The following is an 11,097-nucleotide window of genomic DNA, read 5'->3' as shown; positions in this document are numbered from 1 at the left end:
AATGATATGTAGTATGGTTATATCAAGTCAATAGGATTTCCGACTGTAGATGAGGGTGACATTTCATATTTCATATTCGAAGGAAGTGGTTAGCAAGCATGTCTGAGAGAGGCGACTACTGCAAATGCATCGGACACTTTCCCATTATGTGACCGCCCCTATCCCTTGACTACGCTCTTATCGGATTTAACCAAGCTTTCAAATAACGCAACCAGTAAAAACTCGTCACGATAACAGCTGAGCGAGTTTGATGAGAAAAGAAAAATCACACCTCTGTGTTCTCCGTGCGCACGAACTGCACTCTGTGTACGGAATGTAGGATGGATTACTTGACAACCTGCCAGGTGAAGCGCATGCCTATACAATTTCGAGGACCGGCACCGAAAGGCAGGTAGGAGTACGGGCGTATGGAAGCGACGTTTCCTTCACTGAACCTGCGTGACAAATGTAGAAAATGTTAACAAGTGTTAACATTTTAAAATGTTAACCTAGGAAAGCTTTGAGAAAAAGAAAATTCTATGTCAATCCAGTGATCATGATCGCGAGTTCACTTACAATCAATAAATTGCTTATTTGGGCCGGTTGGTACATGATCAATGAAGCGAAAGAAGATTTATGAGGCGTTCTGCATTAACAAGAAATGTAATGTGTGTCAGTGCACCTTCGATACCGCTCCTCAGCAAGGAATTAGCGTATTTGACAAGGAAATTATTGCATAATCCAAGTTTTTCCAGACGCATACAAACATAACAAAAGTTTCAAGTTTCATGTGCTATATATATATATATATATATATATATATATATATATATATATATATATATATACCCCCATGTATGGAATAAACCTTGGTTGCAAGTTCAGCGGCTTCGTTTGTCTCTGTCACTGTTCTGTGTTACGCACACTTTTTTTTTCGGTTCATTGATCACTTAAATCAGCCGCGATTACATAATTTTGGAGCACTGTGAAATAAACTACACGCTTGGCGTTATAAAAATCCAGGTGCTCAAAACTAATCCACAGCTCGCTGGACGCCACCACCTGGTGTCTACTTCTCTTCGTGAAACACATACCCCATGGTGGTCTAGTGGTCATACATGCTCGACTGCTGACTCGCAGGTCGGCGGATGGAATCCCAGCTGCGGCGGCCCCGTTTTTGGAGACGAGTATGCTTGAGCTCGTTTACTTAAATTTAGGTGCAGGAGAATTAATCTTAGATAATGAAAGTTTTCGAAGACCTCCACTATGGCGTCCCTTATAATCGTATCGTATTTCTGGGACATTAAACCGCAACGTACACTATTTGTGAAACACATCTGTTACGTAGAAAGTGTTAAAGAGGAACCCTAATGTGCGACCTTGCATGGTATACTTTTCAACGGTTTGAGCTGCAACGTTCAGCACGCGAATATGCAACAACCTAAAAGCTCTAAACGCATCTTTATGCTATTTGTTAAGCAACGAAAGCCTTCGCGGACTCACTGCGCGTCCTGTCGCTTGCAACCATTTTATTTGTATACATGACATACAGACCAGGCATGCATATTACACGTTGCATCGCAGTATGCGTGTCGCGTTTGAGACCCGATGCGATTATTTAGCGCTCCCGGTAAGTCCGAACGAAACTTCCACTAGTCATCCTCACCTGTCGGGGTCGAACTTGTCTGGATTCGGAAAGAACTCCGGGTCACGATGCATTGAATACACCGGTATTCCTATCACACAACCCTTGGGCACTCGGACGCCCGCGTCACCAAGAACGTAGTCTTCGCTGGCCGTCCTCTCAAGGCTGGCAATAACGAAGAACATCAACACCAAGAAAACGATAATATTCAAGTCAACAGAGCCACATTTCTATTTCATTATTTTGACATAGACTTGGCATACTATTTTGTACGTATATGATGTGCGTCTTAAGACCACTGTTGTGTGCGAAGTGAGGCCGTGTCTTGTGGAATAAGATATCGTGTACCCAGCGGTTGACAGTGTCGTTGTTGCTGTAGGGTGCACCACATACTCAGTGCACGACTCTTTGTAACACTGCCAGTACACATACTCGTGTACTGACCTCCTGGTGAAACCGAAATTTCTTAGAATACTGCGGTTTTTTATACAGCTTAGAATGGAAACGTTCCCAGCCGGGAGCAATTTCCTGACGCCTTTTATAACACAGCTGTATAGAAACATTGCAAACTGATGTTAAAGCTCATATTAGCGCAAGGTTTAGTCTAGAATGATATACATCTAGAAGGATGTTCACGAACTTGTACTCATTACTTACAGGTTCTCTAACCTCATCTAGACGCTTTTGGTTTGGATCTAGTAAACCACATAACCATATCGTGCATGTGCGGCCACTTTTATTTTTACGTTCCGATTCGGCTAACAGTAGCTCCCTTTCCGTTGACTGACGGTCAACTCTTTGCTGGAAGGATATATAAGGCAACGGGAAACAAAGAGAACAGAGGAGTGAGATGTTTGTTTGGGCAAAGAAATCACTCGCTCTGCTCGTCCACATCGTTCTTACCCTGCGAAGTTTTCCAGCGCTGAATGCCGGACTCGCTGATGCTCTTATCTTTCTCCATTTTTCCACGGGCGCGACAAGCATCATGTTGTCCATGAGCGGCTCGAAATTCCTCACTCTCTGTTGTAACCGAAGGCAACGAGTGTATGCACACGTTAAAAAAAAATTATGAACTAGTTGCTTTCAATCATTATTGTCAACTAGTGCTCCACAAACGTAATATAGTGCCTAACGACACATACCGTCCAGATTAGTGACGCTATAGTTTTCTGGCCCAATTTTTGTATAGTTTCAAAGTGTACTTTCCAACTAAGGGCGGCTGTTATTAAATATGCGTGCAATCAATCTCGAGCTGCCATTCTCGTGGCAAACGCGTTACATCAAACGGAGCTGCCTGTTTACGGTACAGTCGCAGTGGTACAGTATACACATAGTTAACGAGGCTCGGCTGCTGCCCCGAAGGTCGCGGGTTCGATGGACGATGCTGGGGGCCCGTGCGCTGAACAGCTGCACTAAATCACAGCAGCGAACAGGAAAATAGTGGAAATGAGACAGAAAGTAGATAACCTCCAGATAAATAGACAACCACGAAAAGGTACAAAGTATCACATATTCAAGCGGAAAAAAAGAAATGGAACGGAAAAGAGTAAACATACACAAGAGCAAACATGTGCAGCTAAACACGAAGCTAACACACACACGTGAATCAATGATTTTGCAGTACAGCTGCAATTGGAGTGGAACTGGCTTTGATAATTTTTCTTGTCTGTTTTTTTTGTGCTACTGAACTCCTACCACGAAGCAAGTAAATATATGATAACTTTCGGGGTTTTTTTTAATTTTGGGCGCGCATGCGCATTTGTGTTTAACGTACCCGTCTATTGGGAAGCAATGAAAAGTAGTCTTTCACGAGCACCTGCTTCACATGTTCAGGTTCACCGACGAGAAGGGTCGGTTTCCAACCCTCGTAGACCCTGGCAACGATACAAAGCAAAACACCATGCGAGATATCATTAGCTTCGCTATTCGCACTTTAAGACTCGACGCTATAAGAGGAAAATGCTTATAATTGCGTTTAAGCTACCGATATTCCATCATTACTCCGACTCCCTTTTCATGCACACGTGAATGACATAGCACTCGCTTTAGGAGAGCGGTGGAAAGCTTTTACAAAAGAGAGTCACTGTGACTCCCTAAAAGGAGTGCTATGCATGCGACACTCTCACGTGTATAAAAGAAGAATCAAAAGACACTTTTTTTTAGAGTGTACACGTGTCTAAAGCGTGCGTGGCGAAATTCGTCGATCTGTGCTCACAAGGGGTTTTATGACGTAAAATTCGTAACGTCATAAAATTCATAACCCATAACGTCGATTCCCAAAGTACGAGGGGTCTGCCAATTTTTTTAAGGATCCTACATGACTCGCCGTTTTACCGGTCACGCATGCATCTCTCATTGTTTTCTTGTGGTATCGGCACGGTGTCCTTTATTTTTACCACACGTAAGCATTTCATATTCTTACTGGCGCTCTTAGGATCACCTACCACGGGACGCATGCCCCGTGGCACGTGCACGAGTGCTCGTCAATGTGTTCAGTAAACACGTGAAACCTTGGGACCACATGTAAAGCCTTTCGGCTTTGCATGTGGTCCAATTATGTAAAGCTTTTCGGTTTTACTCGTTCTCCTGCAGAAGAATTTGAATTCCACGAAATCTAACGTAGCCATCATAACGAGTGTACATTTCTTCTACACCGCGCTTACATAGCATTCATGTAGATTAACTATGCGTGCGTACATGAATGCGCAGCGTAGTGACACCGGTGGTAAATGTAGGGAGCCTGAGTTCAAAGCAAGACGATTCAAACCGAAGCAGCGGGATGAGAACATATTTTTATTCGGGATTTCACTTAGAAGCGGCGATCGTCTTCTAGACACGGACGGACGGACAGTTTTTCATTAAGAATAAGCATAGCAACGCTTCAGAAACTACGTCTGTTGTCCGAGCACGCGTAAGCGTTCGCGCACCGTCCAATAAGGACGTCCGCACGTGGTCACACGTGATGAGACGATGCCCACGAAGCGACACACGGTGCAATGGTTACGTGTGCATGGCACAGAGAAAGGACCTGTGGTGCGATTTCACACGTACGCCTGTGATAAATAGGGCAGCGTTCCCCTTCTGGGGAGGGGCCGGGGAGCGAAAGTTCGTCGCGAGGCTACCCTGTCTACGTAGTCAATATACTGGACAGACATTGCACCCTCCTCTTTTAGGTAGATATAGGAGAGGGCTCATTCCCCCCCCCCCCCGTACGCATGCCTTTGTCTGTGGTGGTTAGGTTGGCGAATGCGTACGAATCTTTGCAAATCACTCAACTGAGTCGCGACGCTATCAATGCTGCTATTTTCCTTTCTTTTTCCCAACAGCGGGACGTTTTGTTTTATTTTTAAATTATTGTATAGCTTGTTACGCTGGCTTCACAGTGTAGAAAACGCTGTAAACAACAACACTGTAGCAGAGTAAACAAGACTGTTCGAACGTGTGTTATGGCCCACCCAGAAGTTTTAGTAGGTACATCCTTGAATTTCAAGTCGACCTACCCCTGTCATTGACTTCCCCATGTATTTTTTTTCGTGGAACATGTTTTCCGGTGTGGAATACAAAGTATCGCGATTTTTCTTGTTAAGGACGCGGTTTCGGTAGCCGATTTTTCCAGGGTACTCGCTAAACAACGCATGCGCATCAAATGTGTATACCACTTATTCAAAAACTCTACCCAGCTTCTGGTAACGCTCATCGTCGACCACGCAAAAAGGCTGCGATGGAAAAGAAGACGTTGAATAAGCCAGGAAAGGAGTGCCGAATACAAGTATATCAATTAAGCACCCGATTCAAGGCCGAACTCTGCATGGGAAGGTGGTGCCAATATGTACGGAGAAATAATGCCAATCAACCAATCAGCCATCCAAGATCAATTTCGCCTCACCTAAATAAATGAGCCTGCTTTTAATAATAAATGTTAAACGTCTTTCCTACCCTTTCACTTTGACCTGAATACAAAAAAGTTTTTTTTGTTTTTTATGAACACACACACACACACACACACAAAAAAAAAATCAGGAGCCTTTCCTTTATCGGCAAAATGTGACTGAGTGGGTGCTGTGAGCGAGTGGGGATCCTCATGTGATCACCATCCTATGAGGGTCTCCCCTCAAGAAACGGAGACATTCTTGAAGCCGTTACGCCCTAACAATTATATTAGCGATAGCGGTACATCGTATGTCTGAAGAAAAACAATCTCTGTAAAAAACTAGGAAAAATCACAGCATTTAAGTTAATTGATTTCCAGAAATGCTTTTGACAAATCGAGTTCAGCGCTCTGTCATTTTTGTGAATTCGAGTAGGTGACGGCATTGAACAGTGTACCGGTCACGCCTACGTATATGCGTGGTTGAGTTTTTTCGGTGCTCTAAAGGTTGACCAACTAGCCCAACAGCAAGCATCTACTAGTGCATTAAAAATTGACTTTCCAGCGAAACGATCAGAAGTGAACGACATACGCTCAGCCTCACCTACTAGCTAAACATGTGCGGTTCCATCACATTCACACAAGTAGGAGGTACAAGAATCGGCTCACCTCGTACAGAATTCTCAACGTCGGGCAAAAAATTAAAGAAAAGTCTTCCTGAGGAATATTCTGTTTCTTCCTGTAGTTTCGATACCTTGTAGCATACCTGAAAACAAACGACGTTCAGCATGCCTGGGCGTGAGACATACTTCAGACGTCGTCGTACAATGGGCATTCAAGGTGAACATTTGACAGACTCCCGTCTGGTCGGAAAGTAAATAGCACTGGAAAAGGTGGGACAGCATCTAATTCAATCATTAAAAGTAAAAGCTGCTTTTTGTACTTTAAATTGAACAAATCCTGAAGTTTTGGAACCAACTGAGACCTTTCTTCAGGGCGCCTGAAGAAAGGTCCCCCCTTTTCCAAAGGACATTCATAATGGCGTATAACACCATGCATTCTGGGTCACCGCTTCCCTCATCTACGAAGAGTGAACATTTTCGCTGAAACGAAGAAGCATTGTTCAGCCAGTGAAAGTAAACGGAACAGAAATCGCTTAAGATTAGCGATATTTGAAATCAACACTGTCACTCTTTACGTACCGTTGACAACTGCCAGTGTGCACTACTCACGCGCAGCACTATAGAGGTAACGACAGACTTAAGGACATCAACGATAACATCCGCATACAACAGCGAAAGACGGAGGTAAAAAATTGGAGACCTACATATACAGCAATATGACAGCAGTAGTCGCTAGCAGTAACCAGTCCGGTGGAGCAATCAGCTTCATCGCCGCGTCCTCCTGAGTGTCACGCATCCTGAAGCGAAAACAGCCCAGCTGAAGAACGCAGATTCCACGTTCGCTGCGCGCCGCTTTCTGTAGAACTTCTGATAGTACACGCGAGACATCGTTTACAAACGGGCTTTCTTATATATCTCTAATGCAGTCAAGCGCTAAGAATATGGTAAGTGATTCTAGCAGAAGTTACAAGAGAAAGGAGGACACAGACGAACAAGCACTTGAAGTGTCTTCATTGAAGGCACCCCAACCACACTGCACTATGGTATAACGGGATGATAAGGCACCAACCACCCTGGTGCCGAGCGGCAAGGGCGGTAACTAGAGAGGAGGAATATGTTGTTATGTTATGTTATGTTGTGTGTGTGTGTGTGTGTGTGTGTGTGTGTGTGTGTGTGTGTGTGTGTGCGCGCGCGCGCGCGCGGCTAGCGGCTTTGCGCCGTTACACGTGTCAAACTGTAATTTCCGGCGCATGCACAACGTGAAATTTCCTCGCTGGTTTGTTTGCAGAACGGTACCGCTTAGTGCATAACGAAGCGGAACTATTGAGAAACGACGGCCAGAATAATTACGACTACACAAACAGCGCTGACTTACGGCCATTCTTTATTATTGCATTTTCATTTCCACTCTATATTACCGGTGCAAGTGGGATAGAGAGCGCTAACAGAGACATGACTACACGTGGTAAAAGAGAGGAGGGGCGCTAATGAACAATTATTTTTATTGCATTTTCACCTGCATCATATGAATAGCGCTAACAACCATGCATTCGTTACGCAATAAAGAATGTTGTTAGTCAAAGCTGCGTTTCCTTTGTGTACAGTATACGCCTCCCTCTCGCGCTGTTCGCTACGCTTGGTTAGTTCGTTTTCGCGATTGCCTATTTATTTATTCATTTTCGTTCATGAATAACTCCCAAGCCCATGTGTAATGGGCTAAAATTCCGAAGAGCTTTCAACGTGATGATTCAAATATGAGATGCACTAGTAAGAAATTCTTAATATATAAAAACTTATGTGAACTATATTCCGGGGAGACGTCTTTCACTATCGTGTTATGCCGATTCGCATGACATACGAATGAACCCTTTTTTTATCTTTTTGTGGAGCTGTTAAAGCGGAGCTCAAGCAAGTCCGTTAACATTCGCAGTATAGCGAAAGAGGTGAAAGCGGTAGAGAGTAAAACCGTAGTCATGCATATGATAGTAAAGCATCGGGTTGGGAAAGGGAAGTGATAGTGAAAATTGATGTGAGTCACTGAGGGGGAGCGTATGGCATAGCCAAATATAGCAGCTTATAGCAAAGGGCGAGAAGGAAAATTGAAGGCGAGGGCAGATGTGAGGATGAAAAGGTAAAGTGTAGTGAAGCCATGTATAGCAAGTGGAAGAGAGGAGAAAGGGAAGTGGTAGAGAGGAGGGGAGTAGGTAAATGTGCAGTGTTTATAATATAGTATAGTATAGTATATCAGCGTGGTGTGTGTGTGTGTGCGTGTATTCTCTACCATCTCCGATCATGCTGGAAAATAATTATGCAGCCAAATGTGAATGCGAATAGTAGTTATTGAGACGTTATAATTCGCAAAAAGATTTCGTGTTGCCTAGACGGCGCTTCGACCTTTGGGCACCCAAGTGAAACTGTGTCGGGCTAAATAATTTATACAATAGTACCGACTTGAGCAACGAAAGTTTTTCCTTAAATTTAAGGCACTGATATTCAATGACTATAACGGTTCATTCATGTTTGTCTCGACTTTATTTTCTGCCTTGGCGAAAATTGCAATATGCTGCATGTTTAGCGTAAATTATGAAAGACAGATTTTTTCGTGAGTAATATATCCACAACTTCCACTGTTCACCTTGATTATCCCACTAAATCCACATTATGTGTTTCATAGGTTCCCATGTTAAATGATTAAAATACTTCGAGAGCCAATGAAGCTTCAACATTGCCAGAATATTACGACAGAGTTGGGGAAAATAGCACTATGACTCATATTGCGGTTTCATCTTCGTAATGTAGCGGTCCAAGTAGAAATATGGCTTACATATTTTGTTGCACAGCATGCTTTTTCCTTAAGACGTACAGAAATTTTCAAAACGTAATTTCTGTTTTAAAGAAGGAAAAAAATCGGCCGCGTATCTGCGTGCTTCGACGCAAAGGTCGTCGAAAGGCGATAGACTTTTGCCGGCCATTTATGTTTTGCCTTGCCTAAGACAGTGCCTTCTCTATGTTAAATCGGCCCCATCTAGCTCACATTGATAAAATAGATGAGGCGCTGCGTGAGATGTGCACGCCATCTGGCAATGCCGTTATGAAGCAAGAGCTTCTGCAATACCCAGGGCCACTGCCAGGTGGCAGAACCGTGTTGTAAACATAGAACTTTTTTTTTCTGTGCACATCGTCGCATTTTCAGCACAGCCTAAAAAACACTAGGGTCTTTAGAACTATGTCTTCATGTATTCAAGTAAAGGAATACACCACCTAATACTTATGTACTAATGTTGCATCCCAGATGTACGTAATATTTGCTTTTTGCTTGCCAATGTTCACAAGTATGAATGCAGCCACCAGGCCAAGACGGCTGGGCGTTCAGCATGGGCTTAAACTTTGCCCCAGTGGCCGAATCGTAAGACGGGCAGACAGACAGACCAAAATTTGTGCCTCCCAAGAAAGACTATCGTCCTTAAAATTTCCAACTGAACAAATAGCAAGTCAGTGCAAGACTACAGTGGGGACTTTTTGACAGCAAACAAATAACAGTGATCACGAAGGCTGTTTTTTGTTAGAGAGCGGTGGTCTGCTGCTAGCATGCGCTCCGGCTAGGCACGGTAGAGCGACCTAAAATTCTAGGTCACTCTAGGCACGGTCCGGCGGCTGCGAAGGCAGAGCCGCTTCTCACCAAGCAGCTCCTTTCACCTCGTAAGCAGCACAGAATCGAGCGGGGCTGAACGCTCTTTTTCATTTCCACCACAGTCAAATCGCACGTTCTGGCCAGTTGTCGATCCCTAAACAGAGTTAGGAGGACGGTGTTTCGAGAGGTTGCGACATATCTCCAACAGTTGACTCGCAGTGCACACCTCAGCAGAGGGTGGAGTAAATGCTGACGTCGCACGTGTCGTATACGCTAGCCTACCTCTAGCTCCGCAGCACTCGGCGTTGGTGCTTCGCCGCGCACCATCTTCGTGGTGACGTCAGCGTCGCGTGACACCAGGGCCAGGTGCCGCGGCGCTCGCTTGGCGCGCCAGCCTCCTCCGCGCACCACTCTACGGGCTAGCGCCATTCAAGACAATTAGGCGAACATTAAGGTCACCTCAAATTTTCCAAGAGTACTTTGGGAATGAGCCGGAAAACATCTCTACAGTCCACAAAATAATCAACTGGACTCATATGACTAACACACTATAGTAGATATATGAAACTGCATTACAAGTACGGTGATCAATATAAAAGAACAGAAAACAACATTGCTGAAAAAGGCAATGGGGATGTGAATGATACTCAGTGGGCCTCTAGGAAGCAAGAGCTTTCAACCACCTTCTTGAAGAAATTCACAAAAACTCTAGCATTCCCTTTGTTGGTTTTGAGTGAAAGATCATACTTTGTGACCGAAAAATTAAGAAATATGCAAATAAAATAAGTAAAAAGTTTCCGGGTCCGAGTGAGAATCTAACCCAGGCTATCTGTGGGGCAAGCAGGTGTTCTACCAAGAGCCACGAGATTTGCTGAAACAGTTTAAAAAAAAAACACTATACGAATGTCATGTAGTGAAAGGAGACTCCTTAGGGCATCATACATTGCTTGGCAAAAGTGTAGAATTGCACGAGGCATGAAGAAATGTGAACTGACGTATAAACAGACGATTTAAAAGGCACACACATATATAATCCTACCAGCTTCAGAAACATAAACAAATCTAACAACTGTGTAGGTTTTTGCATTGCCTTACGAACGCATATCGGGTCCCTTCGCTAATTTACAAAATAAATAATTTTGGCGTAATGGGCACTGAACAACTGCGCTTCCAATAAGCATTCAATGATACTTTCCAAAGGCATATGTTACGCGCACAATTAGCTTTCTGATGGCACAGTGGAGGCACGCACTGAGAACTGAAGCAGGTCAGGTGTTCAGAAGACGATGCGCACCAGGCTCGACTAGGCTATCGCAACCTGCTCTAGAAAGTAAAGCATGAGCATCCTCTA

The 11,097-nt window shown here is 44.1% G+C and overlaps 1 protein-coding gene across 1 annotated transcript; it reads right to left on the bottom strand.

Annotated features, from left to right (window-relative positions):
• Positions 1 to 425: 425 nt before the first annotated feature.
• Positions 426 to 6,884, bottom strand: LOC142814372 (cytochrome P450 3A4-like). Its single transcript, XM_075893099.1, has 6 exons — positions 6,820 to 6,884; positions 6,162 to 6,258; positions 5,289 to 5,340; positions 3,399 to 3,499; positions 2,528 to 2,644; positions 426 to 434 (listed from the first exon to the last, which is right to left on the bottom strand). The coding sequence occupies exons 1-6, from the start codon at positions 6,882 to 6,884 to the stop codon at positions 426 to 428; spliced, it is 441 nt and encodes a 146-aa protein (XP_075749214.1).
• Between the last annotated feature and the right edge of the window lie 4,213 nt (positions 6,885 to 11,097).

This window comes from Rhipicephalus microplus, chromosome 4, assembly GCF_043290135.1.
Source record: "Rhipicephalus microplus isolate Deutch F79 chromosome 4, USDA_Rmic, whole genome shotgun sequence".
NCBI classification, from domain to species: Eukaryota; Metazoa; Arthropoda; class Arachnida; order Ixodida; family Ixodidae; genus Rhipicephalus; species Rhipicephalus microplus.
The sequence above is the reverse complement of the archived record's forward strand: the minus strand, read 5'-3'. Positions and strand labels throughout refer to the sequence as shown.